This window comes from Taudactylus pleione, unplaced genomic scaffold (genome assembly GCF_031769625.1).
Source record: "Taudactylus pleione unplaced genomic scaffold, aTauple2 ptg000464l, whole genome shotgun sequence".
NCBI lineage: Eukaryota > Metazoa > Chordata > Amphibia > Anura > Myobatrachidae > Taudactylus > Taudactylus pleione.
The window spans coordinates 2,214,048-2,235,286 of NW_028284866.1; the positions used below are offsets into that span (position 1 = coordinate 2,214,048).

General features: G+C 45.1%; 2 protein-coding genes across 2 annotated transcripts in view; one reads left to right on the top strand and one right to left on the bottom strand.

Annotated features, from left to right (window-relative positions):
- CYP17A1 (cytochrome P450 family 17 subfamily A member 1) overlaps positions 1-10,444 on the bottom strand; it is a 48,327-nt gene extending 37,883 nt beyond the window's left edge. Inside the window, exons 1-2 of the mRNA XM_088448709.1 lie at positions 10,130-10,444; positions 6,597-6,735 (exon numbers count right to left, since the gene is read on the bottom strand). Of these exons, the coding sequence (XP_088304835.1) occupies positions 6,597-6,735; positions 10,130-10,444 (454 nt within the window). The remainder of the gene's footprint in view (positions 1-6,596; positions 6,736-10,129) is intronic.
- A 4,433-nt stretch (positions 10,445-14,877) lies between these two features.
- LOC148504642 (arsenite methyltransferase-like) overlaps positions 14,878-21,239 on the top strand; it is a 76,068-nt gene continuing 69,706 nt past the window's right edge. Inside the window, exons 1-2 of the mRNA XM_088448712.1 lie at positions 14,878-15,070; positions 17,492-17,554. Coding sequence (XP_088304838.1) covers positions 14,909-15,070; positions 17,492-17,554 — 225 coding nt within the window. The 5' untranslated portion in view covers positions 14,878-14,908. The remainder of the gene's footprint in view (positions 15,071-17,491; positions 17,555-21,239) is intronic.

A 21,239-nucleotide genomic window follows, 5' to 3' on the forward strand; every position in this document is an offset into this window, starting at 1 on the left:
GGGCAGCTGCAATGAAACATTGAGAAGGGGGCTGCAAATGAAGACTGAAGACACATGGAGGGGGCTGCAAAGGAGACACATGGAGGGGGCTGCAAAGGAGACACATGGAGGGGGCTGTAAAGGAGACACATGGAGGGGGCTGCAAAGGAGACACATGGGGGGGCTGCAAAGGAGACACATGGGGGGGCTGCAAAGGAGACACATGGGGGGGCTGCAAAGGAGACACATGGGGGGGCTACTAAGGAGACACATGGAGGGGGCTACTAAGGAGACACATGGAGGGGACTACTAAGGAGACACATGGAGGGGACTACTAAGGAGACACATGGAGGGGGCTGCAAAGGAGACACATGGAGGGGGCTGCAAAGGAGACACATGGAGGGGGCTGCAAAGGAGACACATGGGGGGGCTTGCAAAGGAGACACGTGGGGGTGGGCTTGCAAAGGAGACACATGGGGGGCTTGCAAAGGAGACACATGGAGGGGGCTGCAAAGGGAGAGAGGGAGACACGGGGCCAAATGTAATAGGTCACGATTTAAAGTAAAACCCCAACTGGCAAATTTGCGCATTTTTTGAAGGTGCGAGTTGGTGCCGAGACTCGCAAATGTAATAGCCTGCGAACTTTTGAGCTCGAGGCTACTACACTATGCGAATCTATGCGAGTATTTCCCTATGTAAATTAACACCTTTTTAGTGCGACTAGCACCCCCAGCAGCATAACCAGTCCCGAGTCCTGTCCTGGTTCTAAAAATGCAGGGCCAAAATGCGTAGGGGTTCTCTGTAATTTCCATAACCAGCACTGGACTCTTTCTAGCTGGGGGTAATGCCACAGCCAGGGAAAACCTTCCACCGGTGCTGGTTATGGAAATTACAGGGGACCCCTACTCGTTTTGTCCCCTGTTTTTCCACGCCCTGTGCTGGTACTTAATATACAGGGGCCCCCTACGCAGTTTGGCCAGGCCCGCCAAGAGCTGCACTGGGCCCAGGTAGAATGGGGGTGTGGCCTACTTGCGGGAGGTATGGCCACGCCTCCTTAGGTAAAAAAAGAAAAGTTTTGCAATGCTACGTGCTGGGGAGGGGGGCGCTGTGAGCCCCCTCAGCCCGGCGCATAACCAGTGGGGGACGCGATCAGCTTGATCGCTCCTGTGGCTGCTTCTTAGCAGCTGCGAGCAGTCTCCCAGTGCAGTCCAGCACACAGCAGCATGTGCTGGGCTGCTGTGATGTAAGAGGGGGAGGGGGAGCGGTGCCGAACCCGGGAACCCACCGGGCACTTCCAGCAAGCCCAGGCCCGGGTAATTAGTACCCGCTCCCCCCCCTCTCGGTGCCCCTGAGTTTGGCCCCTGCGTTTTTAGAACCAGGACAGGCTTTATATAGCCCGGTGCTGGTTATGCTTATGGGGAGGGGGTGTACGTCTTTTTTTTTTTTTTTTTTAAGTGTTTTTATAAGTACACACAGAAACATGCATGTATCTCATGGATATGTGCATGTTTTTGTGTTACTCTGACCTGCTCAGGATAAACTCGTTGTTCTGAAGCTGGTCTATTGTTTTTGCGAGTAGAGGGGGGCAATGGGAGAGAGACGGAGGGGGGCAATGGGAGAGAGATGGAGGGGGCAATAGGATAGAGACAGAGGTGGTAATACAAATATGGTGGCAATGCAAACAAACAAGTTAATAAGTATTTCTGACCTAAAAACTAATTACGCAATTTTGACCCAACTACTTCAGTCAAAAAGGGACCGCTCGGTAATTAATTTGGCTTAGGGGTGCCTTGAAAATAATTAAGGAGACCCTAAGGGTGCCTTGAACTTAAGCAAACAGAACAAGTGTGAGAAAATGTACTTACAGATTGGGTCTTCAAGGTAAATCAACAATAAAAAGATAATGAAATGACAATATGCTTGCTTATGGTTTCATTTAAAAATCTGCTTAATTACAAATGTAAGTGAACCATGGAAAAATCTCCAAAAAACTGCACTATACTAGGGTAGCCATGTACTTACAAAGCATGGCCCCTAAGGGTCACCAGAGGTGCATGCAGAATGACAGTGAGACAATCTGACTGTACATTCCACATTATGGGGCTGATTTAGTTAAGTGTAAAAGTTACCTAGTGCAACATTTGCTTCTGGACAAATCAAGTTGCACTACAAAGGTGCAAAGCATTTGCATTTTTAATTTTTACATGCAGGGTAAATACTGCATACTTTTGAACTGTACTATATCCATCTTTATATTGGCTTTTATAGTTGGACAAGTGCCACCTCCATCCCCACAGCACGCAGTGGTTTGTCCATGTACACATTATGCACCCAGTAAACCTTAGATTTGTTTGATACAATTAAATATTTTCAGAAACATAATTATATCCAATGAAAGCAGCAATTTGAAGCAACTAAACAGGTATTCTCATACTTTACCACAAGATGGCGCGTGTTGCATTTTTAAACATTGCCATATTATTCTTAGATAAATTCCAGAAATCCTGTCTAACGAGTCAGCTTTACACATATAAAAGTAAGTTGAATAGTAACTTCTATAGCTAAACCAAAGGTTACGCGTTACATAGTTGCTATAGTGAGCTGTTTTGTTTTCCCTTTCCTTATATGTTAGAACAATTTCCCTAGAAAATCATTCAGAATTTGCTCCAAACAGTTACAGTTCGAAGAAACTAAACTGCCCTCTCACATCACACTTTGCTTGTGACATATATGCACAGAATCTGGATTCTGTGGGGTATATTTACTAAGGTGCGGGTTTTTAGAAGTGGAGATGTTTCCCATAGCAACCAATCAGATTCTACTTTACATTTATCTAGCGCCTTCTAGAAGATAACAGCTAGAATCTGATTGTTGCTATGGGTAACATCTCCACTTCTAAACACCCGCACTTTAGGAAATATACCCCTGCAGGTCTTTATGTACGCCTGTATTCCCATTCCAGTTGCTCCAATTTGGTTTAAAGATTTTCTCAACACATTTTGTCGAAGTTCAAGAATTTGCTAAAAATATATTTTATACTTAGTACTTTTTTTACCCATTTAAATATTATGACTTTGTTACGTATCTTTATTGACATTGTGCGCCCCCCCGTTATATAGCTTAACTGATTTTGTGTGTCCCCCCCCTTAACTTCATTCTTGCTTGCACTTCATATCTATCTTTTTCTATTCTTCCGATTCTTCTTCTTACTCTATCTTTCCTAGCCAGACAGCTTCTCTCTCCAGATGCATGTTGCCCTTAATTCGGTGACAAAATTATATGTTGTGTGCTGTGCATGTGAAAAAAAAAAAAAAAACACGACAGATCCACACTCGGCGGCAGGGCAAAAAAATAAAGGGAATCAAAAAATTAATAAACCAAATTTCATGGGGAAAGTATGTGTTGGTGGAGGAAACACTGTCTTGCAGGCTAGTTTGCATCATATATCGGGCTGGATTTAGGGCCTGATTCAGAGCCGGACGCTATTTGCGCTCGCTCGTTCAGAAAAAGGGGGTGGCTATTTAAATGAACCGTTCGCTCTTTGCGGTCTGTTCATGCCTCTATGTCTGAACGAGCGAACAAAACATGCGGTCGTATTTTGGAAAAAGACGCCCCCTGGCCGCTCGCATCATACGTCATGTCCGCTATTTAATAGATTAATCGAGTACATCGAACAGTGTATGAACTGCTCGCTATTCTTGTGGTTGGTTTTTCCTACCGCAATCATGCGAGCAGTTCTGACTATAAAACAACCAAGTGACGTGGTCGCGGATGCAGCTTTATTTATTATGCACACCCATAAAACGCCCATTTTGACCTTTAAGCACGCCTGCGTTCGGATCTCCACTCCCCATTTTCAAGCACCTTCCCCTGTTACCACCCACATACGCCTCATTCTGTCAATCAAAATAGCAGGCATTTGCTATTTAGCGAGCACACGATTTTCGGCCGCACTGACTGGTTCGCGCATACGTATTGCAATCCATTCGCATGCGTAGATGTGCGAGCATCGCTCGGAACGAACGAGCGGCCACTTACGAGCGACTCTGAATCAGGCCCTTAGTCCCCTGGCAGCCTATGGAATAGGTCTACATAGCTGTGTAACAGAGGTTCAGTGCACCCTGAATGCATGCAGTCATCAGGCTGCACCCCAGGAGGTGGGTGGGCGGGAGCACCATGTCCGGAGCAGTGCACACTGGCCAGAGTGTCCTAAGGGTGCTCCAAGGTTCTGTACAGGCTGCAGGGGCTGGAGGGTCTGAAGGATACTTAGGAGCGGCACCGATACTGGCAGCAGGGTGCCATTTCAGGCATCTGGTTAACCAGATGCAGGGGCTGCGACCGTGCCACCCCCAGGGTGCTCCAGCCTTGTGCTGCACCACCTTCCTTACTGCCCTGGGTCTACGGTATATTATTAATACTTTTCTATGCAAATAGAGAGCAATAAGCTGGGTACACATCGTATAGTGCGCATGCCTGATCTGTCATACATGGCATCATTCCATCTGTTGTGCTGGAGGGCAGATGGGCCGATGCAATGAACAAAGCGATGCTGTTACATACAGCATGTAGCGATACATCGCGCCGCTGTACACCGAATTGTGCAGTGTGTACGGCGCGTGCAATGTGCCGTTACTTCCCACTGTTGTATTGCTGGATCGTACCATCGTATCCTGTGTACCCAGCTTTAGAATGAACGTAAAACCTGGTACAAGCCTAGGGTAACAGTTCAGACATAGAGTACAAATAAAAGTGGTTTTAAGTTGATTATTTCTTACATTTTAAATGTAATATATTTTCCTTGTATCCTCTGTTAAATATTCCCATATAAGGGGAAAGATGTATTATGAATCCTTCCAAACACCCCTCTTTAATCTGCCTCATTTTCCGTCACGGACGTTCTACCCCCTCTGCCAATGGCTCCACTGGCTTCCTATCCCACTCAAGACCAAATTCAAACATATCTCGCTCATCTACAAAGCTCTCACCACTCCTCCATGTCCAGCTCATACATCAATATCCGTCCTCTTCACTCTGCTAATGACTCACCACGGCCTTCTGGCTAAGGTCAAGTATCTAGCTCTCCATAATGGACAGACTATTTTTGTCCTCTGACCAGAAGACTGACAGTGAGAAAGCCTGGGACAAAGAGCCTCCAGAGCAGCGACCACAGGGGTGCCTAAAAATCACTTGGGAGTTGTCAACCCACAGTGACAGTGTATGGCATGAGCACGTTAATCTCACTTTTCTTTTGCACATCGCTCCCTTTGCCCTGGCCTTTTGACTGGGTGAAAATGTTGTCAGCTGAAAGGCAAGGAACTTTTTTCAGTGCGCTAATTTATTTATTGTCCTCCACTGTTTGTCACTGTACTATTTTTTTTTTTTGCATGTTTTTTTTTTTTCAAGGATTTGTGGGGAGCGGCTGCAATTATAGGTTCCTGTCCCCAAGATCTCGGGGTAGTGTGTCCCAGAGGTACCTTACCCCTGATTCTATGACGTCTTCCCTCCAAGCACTGCGGGGAAGGTGGGTCATAACAGACCCTAACAGACCTTTTGGTTCCAGGGGTTGGGAAGGGACCCTTCCTCTTTTGTGGAGGGTGTGACTGTGGAAACATACCCTTGAGCACAATTTTGGTGTTTTTACACTTATTTTCCATGCACTTGTGTGAGAGTGCACTGTTCCAGGCTTTACATAAAATAACAAAACAAAAAATGTGGTCTCACCTCCATCCTGATCACCTCTTCCCACTCTCACGTTTAGGATTTCTCCCAGGCCTCTCCTAACCTCTGGAATGCCCTCCACCATTAGACTTTTATCCAACCTGCCAGCCTTCAAATGTGCCCTTAAAACAATTTTTCATTCTAGCTATACTCTCCATGTGTCCTGTAGATTGTAAGCTCATAAGAGCAGGGACTTTTCCTCGTTTTCTTCTCTACATAATCATGGGCCTGATTCAGCAATGAACACAGTTGCTAATACGCACGTAATCGGCCGATTGTTGCATAATGCGCATGTGTGTGCATCGGTCGCAGTGACTACGCAGACCCATCGCAGAGTGATTGACAGGAAGAGCTGTTTGTGGGTGGTGACAGGGGGGGGGGGTCTTTTGGACGCAGGTGTTCCAACACCATTGCAGGGGCGTGCATACATCCACTGCGATGGCCTACGCAGCCTGATAGCATGCAAGTTACCAATTTCTGAGTAAGGTCAGGGCTTGTGCAAGTGTGCGTGAGGCTGTGATGGTACGCGATTGTACTGATGGTTTCGCAGTCTTACTAAACATTACGGATGCGTGTAAGTAAAGTGGGCAGTTAAACTGTGTGCGTAATCGCTATTGTATTCCTTAGTGAATCAAGCCCTATGTACACTGTTGTGTAATATGTAAAGTTGTTCACTTGTTACTATCATGCTGTACTTAGGTAACTTTTTGCTTATTGCCCTTGTAGTACTATACTGTATATATAATACATGATAATACATCAGATATTGTCATGAGAGTGCAGTGTGCAAAAATATAATATTATGCATATGGCATGACTGACTTGAGATAGAACTTACACACACGCGTTAACCGGCATGTCTCTACGGCCCATTACACTATCATGTTATATGTACTCACTGATCTGCTCAATGGCAATGGTCCCTTCCCCAAACATGGACAGCGCCGAATGAACCATTTTACGATGAAACTTCCAACTGGGACTGTAGTCAGCAAAAGCTATATCCTTGGCATCTCTTGTCAAAATATCAGTTGTTACCTTGAAGTCAATGGAACATAGTTAAATAAAAATTACAAACAAACAAAGAAAATCACACAACCCAACCCACACACTGATTGGAAGTTATCAAATGAGGCTGAAGAAGCACAAAATCATGGCTGCACACCACCCATGAACACTTGCTTCAAGGCAATCTCAAGTAGGAATGGGTTCTAGAGATAAACGGAAAAGTGAGTGGTGTTATTGGCTGGAAGATCTTCAGCGTTGTTTTGTGAGTTTCTAGACATGCAATGCAAATGCGCTTTCGAGGTGTCACATGCCTGGTCATGCTCAAAGAGACCCTGTTTTATGAATAAGAACGCGGATTTGTGGAGCAAGATCAAAGCGTCTGTCAGGGTGGAAACCTTTGCACCACTGGGTGGGTGAAGAAAAGTGTCTCAATGACAATTACAGATTAAGGACGTGAGTGCACCTACATACAAAAATATTTTGCAGGATGATTATCTAAATTAGATAGTTTGAAGGACCAGGATATAGGCAGCATTCTATAGTGTGCTGAACATACAAGTAGATGTACTAATAAAGCATTGAGGGTAAGCATTTGTGGTGCTCCAGATATGTATATTTTTGCCAGTTATGGGTTAATATGTAGATGTCCTTGTTATTTCCTTGTGTACCTGACATCTAACTTTCTTGACGACACACTATACAGCCATGGCCAAAAGTTTTGAGAATGACACAAGTATTGGTTTTCACAAAGTTTGCTGCCTCAGTGTTTTTAGACCTTTTTGTCAGATGTTACTATGGTATACTGAGGTAAAATTACAAGCATTTCATAAGTGTCAAAGGCTTTTATTGACAATTACATTAAGTTTATGCACAGAGTCAATATTTGCAGGTTGACCCTTCTTTATCAAGACCACTGCAATTCACGTGTGGGGTTGCTTCTCAGCTAAGGGAGTGGGATCACTCACAATTTTGCCTAAGAACACAGCCATGAATAAAGAAAGGTACCAAAATAAAATTTTTGGGTCCATGGCCAGGAAACTCCCCAGACCTTGATCCCAATGAGAACCTGTGGTCAATCCTCAAGAGGCGGATGGACAAACAAAAACCCACAAATTCTGACAAACTCTAAGCATTGATTAGGCAAGAATGGGCGGCCATCAGTCAGTATGTGGCCCAGAAGTTGATTGACAGCATGCCAGGGCGAATTACAGCGGTCTTGAAAAAGAAGGGTCAGCACTGCAAATATTGACTCTTTGTATAAACTTAATGTAATTGTCAATAAAAGCCTTTGACACTTATGAAATGCTCATAATGTTACTTCAGTATACCATAGTAACATCTGACAAAAAGGTCTAAAAACACTGAAGCAGCAAACTATGTGAAAACCAATACTTGTCATGCTCAAAACTTTTGGCCATGGCTGTAGTGTATCATCTATGAACCTGTACTGACTACCCAGAAGTGGACTTGTCTTCCATATCTGTACCTGTGCTGCTGGCCTGTAACCAGGGGCATAACTAGTTATTTGAAGGCCCCATGGCAAAAGTTTGTAAGAGCCCCTAGTTACCTCCCAATGGTGAAAAATGTATATAACACATGTAACTTTGACAAGGAAGATGCCCCCCCCCCTAAACTCTGGGCCCCATAGCAGCCGCACCCCTTGCACCTATGGTAGTTACACCCATGCCTGTAATCCTGTCTTGTCTTCCATGTATCATTGTGTGCTACACTGACCTTTGTTGATCATAAAAGCCTCATCAACCTGAGCTACTTGACTTTCTGTGATCATCACCCGTGCACAGTTGGCACTGCCGCCATCCTCTACTGTGCACTGCTCCCTGTATACCAGCAATCTTCCAAATATAGGACAATGGAGTGCTCTGCCTCATGTCATTATGAATTATACTATTACACTATATTTTCAATGGACTTCCCAACAACTTTAGACATTAACTTAGTATGAACTCTCTTTCTACAGTTTATATTTGTACCCTTGCTAAGGTGACATTACAAACACAATAAGCCCTGATCAATTCATAGCAAGCCGGACTCCAGTGCCACTTCCATAATTCCCAAAATCCTACTCATAAATGATGATATTACTATTAACATATTACTTACACTGTGATATAATAAATGTGAACATATTTTTCTTATTATTTGTTCTAAGAAACAGTCTTTCTTTCTAGATTTTCTTCATGCAATTATTCAGTATTGAAGCCTCAGAGCCCGTAATAGAGCATAATTAGGATACCACAGACAGCAGAATGAGACGGACAACCCCATTGGCTTTGTCAGTTGTTGGTATGGTAACACCATCTTAATATCGCTTTTCCAGATTTCTCATAAAAAAACAGAAGTAATCTTTTATTGTACCCTGAGAAAGTTATAGGTTCATCTTGATACATGTACAAAGATAATTAAGATAGATATGGGAGTTCTATCAGGGAAATATATTTAAGACATAAGGAATGAATTTGTAATCCAATATTAAGGGTAGATTTAGCCTCTGTTTTATTCAAAACTGCAGAATTTCTTGGATAGATGGGACATTTAGGCATTATCAGTTATCACTAATACATATAAACATAATACATCCTCTTCCTATCATACAGTATACTCTATAATCTCTCTCCCCAATATAAGTTTCAAGTAATCTACTGTACAGTATTACTCCAGCACATCAATGCTCCCCACCACTACATCTAGGTATAACATTGCATAGTTATAATGGTCACTGGTGGAGTTAAAGCTAAAATGCAGTGTGTGCTGTAAAATGATTCCTTCATCCTGGGAAAAATGTAAAACTTCTATTGCAATTCACAAATGTCACCTGATTACAGCCTAGCAACCTTTGAATGCTAATAGGAATAACCTGGCAGTTTATATTCTGCATAATATAAAATGTACCCTTGAGATCATGATGGTTTACAAGTTGCAATGTGAAGATAATGAAATCTTTGTCCTTGAAGCATCGCCAGACCTCCACATCAGTATTAGGGAGTGCTGCAAGCAATTCTAGTTTTTTAATGCAGGAATCTAACGCATTTCACTATAAACTTGGGTCATGCAGAACCATATATCATCCAATTTATGCAATACTTGCTTTAATATTTTAAGATTATTAGTTTATTAACCTCTTCAGGTGTGTGCAGCTAGGAAGAAGCAATTATATATGGATCTACTGTATTCAGATAGCAGGAACAGCATTGGATTTCATTTATACTCTTCCCTTATGTCCCCAATACCTACAGTTCTTATGGGAATTTAGTATGCAGATACTGGCAAACTACGGCTGTCAACCCCCACTTGTTCTATGTATATAATGACTATAGAGCAATGTGCTCTACCACAAGTATGTTATAAGCAGACATAACAGGTGCTTCCATTTATTTCTAAAGCTGTACTTTATATGGATACTCACTGTACGTGGTCTCCCGGCAAAGGTTTTCCCCTTCTTCAGCAAGACCTCCCGGGCATCCTCATGTTTATTCACAACTACTACATAGTGGGAGCCCATCATAAAGGAGTAGAGGCTGCCATACTTTTTCTGTAGACCACAGAAGAGAATGTGAGGAGGGAGTTGATTCCCAAGGTGAAGCAAGCTCCCGATGACAGGCAATGAAGGTAAGCTCTTGGGGTACTTTACATCTCCATGGTTCTTTAGTCTTAGTCTCCAGAGAGAGATAAGAGCTAGCCCAAAGACTAGAAGCAAAGCAGCACCAAGCCACACAATCATGCTGGAGTCTTCCCTACCTTGAAATGATCATCTCAGTTGACAGTGGAAATAAATATGGTAGGGCTCTTCCCAGCAGCCAATCAGAGTTGAGGGATTATTAACCCTTTAATTTGCTGGAGTCATGCCACATTCAAAGCAATGACTTTCCACCACAGGAGTTTTTTTTTATTTATCTGAAGGCAAAAATCGTTAGTGGCTAAAATCTCAGCACACGTTTTTTTATCTGTTAAATAATTACTTACCTCTATTTAGTTTTCAGGTATAATATGAAGCAGGAGGTGAATCACACCTAGAAAAGATCATGGCAAATAGGTATTTCATGTATTTCACTGCATCTATATATAATGTACATTTCCTACCACCGCTGAAAGGAAGGAGACAGCTTCTGATTGCAGATCATTTGGCTCTTATAAAGACTGTTGCTATTTCCCAGCTCTCTCCCTCCAGCCTTCCCTCGGTACTGTAGGCATGGGTGCTATTTAAGTCAAGTAAAAAAAAGTAACGTTACTTGGGTCAGAGTTTATTTTAGGGTACAGAGAATGTAGTAATGTAACTTAACCTATTCTTACACCCTGTGCCTAAAACCCCAAACTCTAACACTAGTCTGGACCCAACTGAAATCCTAGTTCTAATCCTATTGAGTTTATATTTTGTGTTTAACTGAACACAAAAACTAAGACTGCTAATCAGGAGGGAGGCAGGAGCAATAGCAATAGGGTGGGCAGAGATGGGTGTTAATTCCAGTATTGGTGAGACTCATTTTCATAGCACCAGGCTCCCTAAGGATGTAACACAGATGCCATCAGGAGTGTAATCCCTCTCCTACGCATGGACAGTGTTAGGGAATGCACCTTAAGGGACAGCGTCTTTCGTGCAAACCCACTATACTGTATGAACTCAAACCAGAATGTCATTTCATGCGATTTGCTCCATGCGTATCTCCAGAAGCCAAATACAGAGAAATAACTTCAGGAATCTATTATGCTAAACATGGGACTGGGATTGTGGCAGAGCTTTGATAAATGATGATGGTAGTTTGTTGCATGTGGAAGCAATGAGGGACAATTATGGAGCAGGTGGGAGTCTAGGTGGCATTTGCAGGCATGTTATGGAAAATGAGAGGTCTGGGGCAGTCGAGTGGAATGGTAAGCCAACCGGACCATTAGCAAGGTGAAGCGGAGAGGCAGCAGGCACACACTGGGCTTGATTCTGAGTTCGAAGCAAGTGTACCGTAAATGTGGACATTTCTTGTGGATGTCAGAATACTGCGTATGTGCCAAAGAAAGAAAATCTGCGTCTGTGCATGTGCTGGATCAGGTATATACTCACGGGCGGAGGTCGCTAGTGCGTACGGATTGATCCGTCCATCAACACTACTATCTGTAAAATTGGCACTTCTGAGCAGCAACCAAGTGAATGCATGGAAATGTTCCTACTCGTGGAAGTGTCATGGGAGCGTCATGGGCATGGATGCAGGTGTCTGTGCTCGATTGTCGTGTGCGCACAGAAATTGGGCACCGGTTTCAGATGGGTCTTTTGCACACAACATGGATTGGCGCACTTCCAGATACTAAGGATGTGGGCGGGATAGGCTTCCACATGCAGACACACAGATATTTACTATACACGGGCAGATTCTTGCATTAACATAGGCCGCGGCAGCCTATTTACTTCCTATCAGTAAAGAAGCCACAGCTGCGTTCCTCTCACAATCAGGACCAATGTTTGGATGTATATATTATTCTGCTGTTTTGCTCTCTAGTGCTGTTACATAATACATCCATGAAAACAACAGTTTTTCTTCCATGAGAAGAGGTTGTGAAAATACTTTGACATGTTTTACTAACTTCAAATGTCTTATTGGTATCTGGATGGTAGATAGACAGTTCATAGACAGTGAATAGGTCGACACCAGATGGTTGACAGGCAATAGATCAAAAGGGACAAAAGGTCAACAGGGTTAAAAGGTTGACAGATAAATGGTCGACATAAATTTAGGTAGATAGATCAAAATGTTGACATGGTCAAACTATCAGAACGCAAATTGTCGACACAAACATTTGTTACGTGGATTTTCATGCGTTTTCATGATTTTTAGGGTTAGGCACTTGGCAGAGGGTTAACGATAGGCACTTGGTGGAAGGTTAGGCTGCAGAAGAGGGTGGTTAGGGTTCTTGGTAGAGGGTTAAGGATAGGTTCATGGCGGAGGGTTAGGGCTAGGCTGTGGAAGGTGACTGTAAAGGTTAGGCACTAGCAGGAGGGTTAGGGTTACAATAACATTAAAAAAAAAAAAAGTCAACTTTTTCTGTGTCAACCATTTCCACGGCAACCTTTTGACCCTGTCGTGCATTTACCTGTCGACACCCTGTCATCCTTTTAACTCTGTCAAACTATTTACTGTCAACCATCTGGTGTCTATCTTCTGAATGTCTATCTAGATACTGTCTAACCATCAATCCACATTTGTTTTATTTGGGAATAATTTATCAGGTACTTCAGCAATAATAGAAGACTCTATATTTCACTCTAGCAAGGCAATTGAGAAAAACAACTAATTAATATTTTTAGATGTAGTTTGTGCCCTGGTAACATGACCAGTCAGAAGGTATAACACACATATCGAGTCAAAATAAACCCTGCTCAGTTTCCATTCTATACAAACACATCTGTCAAACCACATCCACTTCTGTTGAAGCCCCACACATGACCCAACAAATTTCGTCCCTTTTGGGTCCACAAATCGAGAAGCTCTCTCTACAATCAGGACAGATGGGATGTGTGTGGCAGCCTGGTAGGAATTGGTATGAAATACGGCCGGCGGTTCGATTCCCGGCAGCGGCAGCCCGGCATCAGCAGAGATCCCAGCAGCAGAAGCCCTACAGTGCTGGAAATCCCTATCGTGGATAGGTAAATATTGTCTAACCTAACCTAACACCCCTAACCCTCCTTAGGGGTGCCTAACCCTAACCTCCCCCCCAAGTGCCTAACCCTAATCCCCCCTCTGTGCCTAACCACCCCCTTCCCCGCTGCCTAACCCTAAGACCCCCGGGGGGGTGCCTAACCCTAAGTCCCCCCCCGGGGTGCCTAACCCTCCCTCCCCCTAGCCTAACCCTCCCGGTGGGGTGCCTAACCCTAAGTCCACCCCGGGAGCCCTAAACCTAACCCTCCCACCTGCGGCTGTCCGCTCGCGGAACCCGGCATCCCTATGATCGGGATGCCGGGCGCCTGTCTCCCGGCGTCGGGGAAATGCCGGGCGTCTACATCTAGACGCCCGGCATTTCACCCTTGCCGGGATATGACAGTCGGGAAAGCCGGCTGCCGGTATTTAGGCAGTCGGCTTCCCGATTGCATACCGCCTGGCACATGGCAGATGTAACGGAATACTTCCTCCAATTGCCCATATTTGGGAAAACAACTGCAGAACGAAAGCATTCACAATTTTTACTTATTTACATTTTTGTAACTTGCAGTGAAATTCAAGTATATTATTTTCTTGCGGATTGTAGTTTTTATTTTATTTTTGACAGGTCTGAATCAGAGATGGACACAGTTTCGATGTTCCCGCAGTGGAGCGCTTTCTTTTTTGCTACTGTGCATGCGTGAAAAGCTGGGGAATCCTTAATGCGCATTTGCTGGAAGGTGACCTAAAGTGATCCCAAAATGGATATGCTGTGGGGGTGTCTCAGGTGTGCCTGGGTACGCTACTGCCTTCCCAATCGCAAATCCACAGCCTCAGAGGCCATGTTTAGTTGGATTAGAAAAGAGCAACTAGAGGAGACACTAGGCTACCACAAATGACGGTGGTGCAACCACTGTTGCGTCAATGTTGGATGTCGCAAATGCAATGACCCCGCAGCCTGAAAGTGGGCATCTCAACACTGATACACAGCATCGCACCATCCTGCACAAAAGGAAGGCTGAGATTATCATTGGCATATTCCAGCAACCACTAGCAACTGCGACTGTGCCTGCACTACCAACCATCTCTGTTCCTAGACCTTCAGAGCCTCTGCAATAACAGTCTGAAGCTAGATAAATAGATATGGGAAAACTGCCAGGAAGTGCGCTACCTGTACATTCATTATGAAAAATTTAATTAACAAAATAAACATATGTAAATAAAACAAAATAATTTTAATATATTTGGAAAAGGAAAATAAGGCTTTATTTTAAATAATACTTTAAAACGTATACTTTCATTAGACTATAATTTGAATAGTGGACACGTAGTATATGGTCACGGTAAATGGGAATAAATAAAAAATTTTTTGTACCTTTTTATGGATACGATAACATTGTTGGGTTTGGTCATGAAGGTGGATGCACCTGCTTATAAAGGACTCAGGCACTGCTTGCATGGATACGATGAGGAACAAAGTTGCCATAGCTTTAAACTTTATTAAGCTCCGCCCCTTAGCTTCGCTCTCCTGATGTTTTTGAGCCAGTGTGCCAGCCGTAGCTGTCATGATGGAGAGGGAAGCGGTAGCTAAGATGGCGGCGTCCGCGGACGGCCAAACTAAGTACGGGCAGTCGGTAAAAGGGCTGCTCACCGAGAAAGTCAGTACGTGCGGGGCCGACGTCATCGCGCTCACCAAGCAGGTGCTAAAAGGATCGCGCAGCTCTGAGGTAAGATACCCGCTCTGGCGGCGGAGAGGGCGTGGTCTGGTGGCGGGCGGGCTTTGGTCGGGTTAGGGGAGGGGCTTAGTTGGTAGAGTGAGTAAGTGCAAAGACAAGTACTATGTACCTAAGGTACTCTCAGAGAAAGGTGCACATAATATATACATCAGAACTAGAATCCAGCTGAGTATGGGCCAGATTCACTACAGATCACAACTGCGATCGCTGCTGCGATTACGCACGCAGTCTGGCTGCAATGATATGCTAATCCATTGTGATCGCTATGCCGTCGCATTCACAAGATAAGGACTGCAAAACCATCGGTAACGAGTACAATCGCAGCCTCACGCACACACCTGCACAGGCTCTGACCTTGGGCCCTGATTCAGACCCACTCGCAAGCGGCTGTCCGCTCGCAAGTGGGTCGATGGTCTGCACTGAGCATGCGCACGACGGAGGGAGCTCCGTCGTGCGCATGCGCCAGACGCGACGAGCGAAGGAAAGTCCTTCGCTCGTTGTGTCTGATCAAAGGGGGCGTGCTGTCGATGTTGATTGACAGCACGCCCCTTTTGGTGGGCGTGCCTCCCTGACGGGGGCGTTCCCAAGGGAACGCCTCCCGTCAGAAGCCGGCCCACTGACATCACTAGTGATGTCAGTGGGAGTGATTTTGGCTCTGATAGAGCCAAAATCACTCCGGGCCTTGTGGTTGAAAACCTCAACCGCAGGCTCCGGCTTGCAGTTTCGATGGTCACGACCATCGCGGCCATCAAACTGCACGCTCGTATAGGCTGTGGGTGGTGACCCACAGCTATACGAGCGTCCAGGAGGACGCTCCATTTTTATGGAGGGCGGCCCTCATTCAGAGCGTGCGCTCTGCTCAGAGCGTACGGCTCTGAATGAGGGCCTTAGTCAGAAATTGCTAACTTCATCACACGCTGTGACTACTCAGTCTGCATATGGCATCGCAGTGGATAATTTATGCAAGCCTATGTAATAGCGTTTTCATACTATTGCACCCAGTTTGTTTACATATTTGTTTTGATTGCAAAATACACATTCGCCATTATGTTTTAATAAAATAAAAGAAAACTTTCTCCCATCTATGAAAAAATAAAATCATGTAAAAATACGCTCACATAGTCATGTAATGTATGCTGAACAATGGAGAAAGCTCCTTCAGCTTCTGCAGTGAATCCACAGTCAACCAGAAGCAACTATCTAATTCTTCTAGCCACTTAGCCATTATCATCACCACTGTGTAATTGGACCAGCCCTCACACACCTGCAACTGATAGTGCCGTGACAGGGCACAAGGTGGAAAGGCGCCAGAGTTTCCTGCAATTCACCCTAGGCCCCTCCCCCCCAGGGTCTATGGCCACATGAAAGCTTCTTCCTAATGTGCGCCATCTTCCCAACATCCTTTGTCTTGTATGACCTCCAGCTTAGTTTAGCCTAGTTGGACAGGAGGGGGCATGTGAGAGAGAAGCTGGTGGGCAGGAGGGACCAAGTTAAGTGGCCCATACACCTACGCGATCAGCATCCGATCCGATTCACATCGGGTTACCCTGCAGTCCGTCGTCACCATTTCTTTTTTTTTTCTTAACACAGGATCTGTCGTAAGATCGATCCTGTGCCTCACGCGCTCATTAGGGAATAGGGACAAACAGTCATTAAAATGACTTGAATTACCACACGATGGATCGCATGAACCAAAAAAAAACGGCACGATCTGCACACGATAAGATGGATCATGTGCTGCACATATGATCATAAGATCCGATTGACGGACCCACGGGAGCGCGCTTCGGCTCAAAAAATGCACGATTTCTACAAGACAACGTACGGCGAGCCGAAAATCGTGTAATCGTCCAGAAATCGCATAGGTGTATGAGGGCCTTTAGGGAGAAGCTGGTGGGCAGAGGGGTTCATGTGAGGGAGAATATGGTAGGCAGGAGGGACCATGTAGAGAGAAGCAGGTGGACAGGAGGCACCAAGTTAGGGAGAAGCTGGTGGGCAGAGGGGGTCATGTGAGGGAGAATATGGTGGGCAGGAGGGACCATGTTAGGGAGAAGCTGGTGGACAGGAGGATGCAGAATGGCATTAGGCAGGATACACGGGTAATGTCAGTATTTTGGAAGGAGTAGGTACACTTGTAAGGATGGAGTTTCATTGGTTATCAAACATGGAGCGATGAAGACAATGGGTTGATTGGGCTATAGTGGTTATTCCATGTCTCTAGATGGACAGTCTCAAGCAGGGAAATATCAGCCATGTGCTTGAGAGGAGATGATGACTAGACAATATAGCCAAGCAATTATAACTTCCTATTAGCTTTAAATTAGGGATTAGGGACTTTGTACATACAGTATGTGGACAGCAGGTGAATTATTAAATATATGAGCAATTACTATCTCGCTTCTGTGTTTTTAGCTCCTCGGTCATGCAGCCAGAAATATGGTAATGCAAGAAGATGCCATTTTACATTCTGAAGATGTAAGGAAAATATATTTAAGCTGTTATGTGCATAAACTGATACATATGTTTTCTCTTCAAGGCTAACTACTATGGGGAAAAAGTATTGGTGCCTACACACGGTCCAACTTAAAAGAACGATATAAATGATAGCGATATCGTTTGATCGTTTATCGTTCTTTTTTTCAACCCCTTTAACGACCAAGCGATGGTCGATGCGCGGGTACTGATGGTCGATATCGACCATCGTCAATGCATGCAGGCCAACCTGGTCGATATCGACCAGGTTAGCCTGTTTACTATAGGGACCCACAATCGTTGATCGCAGAGTCGTTATAGTAGTTGGGGGTTTGATGCATGTGTTGGATGTTAGATATCGAACATCCAACACATGCAGGACGATCAGATAATGATCGTTATCATTATCTGATCGTCTCCAAGTCTGACCGTGTGTATCCTGCATATATATATATATATATATATATATATATATATATATATATATATATATATATAGTTTTATATGTCGTAGATTCCATATAATATTTATACAAAAGAAGAGATGAAAAGTAGCAGGTAGATATATACTAATAGACTGTGTATAGAGCCTACAATTAATGATAGCTACTGTAGTCATTCTTTTACATAAAAGAGCTCTTCCATCTTAGATGGCCACATGTCATGTGATAGGGTATTTCACCTGATTTTGCAGCATGTTTGGCCAAAAAGAAAACAAAAAACATAATGCCATTTAGGGGTCTGTCTGTCTGGTCGTATGGCAAATCTCTTGAACCACTGAATGGATTTTAATGGAATTTTCACTATTCTATACAGCATTGGTGTTACGATTGCCACTGTACAGCCTCATGTGAACCAGCTAGAACCCAGCTGTCGAGGTCTTCTGTCACTAACAACCGCCCGTTGTTCCCATAGAACTGATCATATTCACTGGTACTAAGGCAGCCACATGGTAGTGGTTCACACGAGGAACAATGGAATCTAGTGGTGAGTGAGACAACAAGAATAAGAACAGTTCATGGAATGGCTTAGAAGCCGATGCTGCGGCTTTGAGAGCCGAAGGTGCGACAAATGTGCAGATGTTGCAGCTTGCGTGCCGATGGAGCGGCAAATGTGCCAATGGTGCCGCAAATGTGCCGATGGTAAGAAAACTGGTAGAAAGTTGGTAGTAGGTGCTGCGGCTTTAGGAGCCGATGGTGCGCTTGTGTGCCAATGATGCGGCAAGAGCCGATGGTAGAAAGCTGATAAGTGATGTGGCTTTTACAGCCGATGGTGCGGCAAATGTGCCGATGGTGCGGCTTGTGTGCTGATGAAGTGACAAGAGCAGATGGTGCGGCTTGTGTGCCAATGGTGCAGCAATAGCCGATAGTAAAAACTGGTAGAACATTGGTAGTAGGTGCTGCGGCTTTAGAGCTGATGGCAGCACAGTAGTATTAGTGCAGCTAGCAAGCCTTAAGATGAGCTGGAGACAGCGCGGAAGCTGCTAGTGCGGCTTGGGTGACAATGATGCGGCAAGAGCTGATGGTAGAAAGTTGGTAGTAGGTGCTACTGCTTTGGGAGCCGATGGCAACACGATAGTATTGGTGCGGATAGGAAATCGTTTTAGAAGCTGGAGAGCCGGAGACAGCGCGGAAGCTATTGGTGCGACTTAAGTGACAATGATGCGACAAGAGCCGATGGTAGTAAGTTGGTAGTAGGTGCTGCAGCTTTGGGAGCCGATGGCAGCACGGTTGTATTGGTGCGGTTAGGAAGCCGTTGGTGAAGCTGGAGAGTCAGAGGCAGCACGGAAGCTGCTGCGGGAGAATCAGAATCTTCACCACGAGGTGGTTCAGAACGCAGACCATGCAGCTGAGCCGAAGGAACTTACAGAAACGCTATAGTCGGCAAGGTGGCAACAGTCCTGTGTGTTGAAATACCATCCAATCATGCTGTGCCATGGATAGCATGTCACTTCCTGAGGCGTGCCGATCGCCTAGCAACCGACGCGCTGGAACAATAGCGTCAGTAAGTGGTAAACTGCTAGCAGAAAACAAGTCGTGACAACGACTTGTAACAATTGGCTTCAGAAGGTTTAGGTGTATGAACCATTCATCTGTGACAAAAGGGAGCCAAGCTGTGACGACTTTAGTGATGCAAGTGACAGAAAAAAATCTTGACCCAAGCTGCTGTATAGGAACAGACCAGGGTGCTGAAACAGCAAGACAGCATCTAAAACTGAGGCTTGGAATGAAGCAAGTCACAGAAAAAACTGCTGTGAGTGACTGACTGCTGCTGCAGGGAACAGGGCTGCGCTCTGATTGACTCTCTGAGACAGTGAGAGCCAATCACAGATCTCAATGTGTCCAGTTGCTTAGAGAGGGGAGAGAATCAGGGACTGAGCAGGTTCACGTCTGAGGCAGACGAACCCATGAATATGCCCATATGCAGACACAGGAGCCAGGGGAGGTATAGCAGAATATAAAAAAAAAAAACATGGGAACACCATAAAATGAATTCCATTCGATTATGGCAAACATCGGATGTCACCATCAAACGGTAAAAACACTACCATCACAACAAAAACATCGATTGTCAGTAACCATCAGATTCCGATGTTCATCCCTACGCTGAACGTGCAGGCAGACTCCAGCCACCACTCCTCCACCGTGAAGTGCTCCATCTCCTGCGTGATGTTCCTGCTCAGCCATACGGCCTCGGTGAACAGGAGGCACCTCCCAGGAAAGTCAGCGCTGTTCTCGGACAGGTGCACTACGGCAAGATAGCTCAACAGGAAATACAGGATACATTGTGCAAAGAGGACATTGCTCATTGCCATGTTCGGCAGCTGGGGAAGGGTGCGCATGGAGGCAACGGAAATATGGACAGATGTCCCAGCCCTGGGGATATGCTGCTGATCATGCTTACCGTAGCTGCAATACAAATCTCTCATCCATGATCCTTCCCAGCACATCCCAGCAGGACAGCAGCAGCAGTGGGGGTTGTGGTGACACTGGTGAGATGCACGGGGCAGGCGTGATATGCAGGGGACTGTGGTGACATGGAGTAGGTTGTTGTGAGATGCAGAGGGCTTTGATAACATGATATTGCTCCTGTTAGAATCCGTGGTGGATCTCTAGTTTTATCATAATTGCTTACTGTATTGGGTATGTTTTTAAATCTTGATGGAGGATGATCTTGAAACCTGTGCCTCCATATATACATCAGAAAAACAAGAGATATGGTAAGAACTTACCTTTGTTATCTCTGTTTCTATGAAGTCCATAGGGTTGACCTTGGGGTATAGCTTGGATCTGGATCCACGGGCACCATACAGTTAAAGCTTTAGCTCCCAGGATGCACTTAGGTCCTCCTCTATACCCCGCCCCCGAGCCACAGGCACCTCAGTTGGTAAGTAGCCTAGGCCGAAGGAGGAGACTAAACAGAGAGAAGGAAGACTGGAACACACATGAAACCATACTCACAGAAATGGGAGACGGAAACACCGGTGACCAGTACCACAGCCCATTTGAAGCCAGGTGCGTCAGGGCGGGCGCCCTGTGGACCCTATGGACTTCGTAGAAACAGAGATAACAAAGGTAAGTTCTTACCATATCTCTTGTTTTCTACTTCAGGGTCCATAGGGGGTCCACAGGGTTGACCTTGGGGATGTCCCAAAGCAGTTCAACTAAGGGCGGGGACGCTCCTGAGC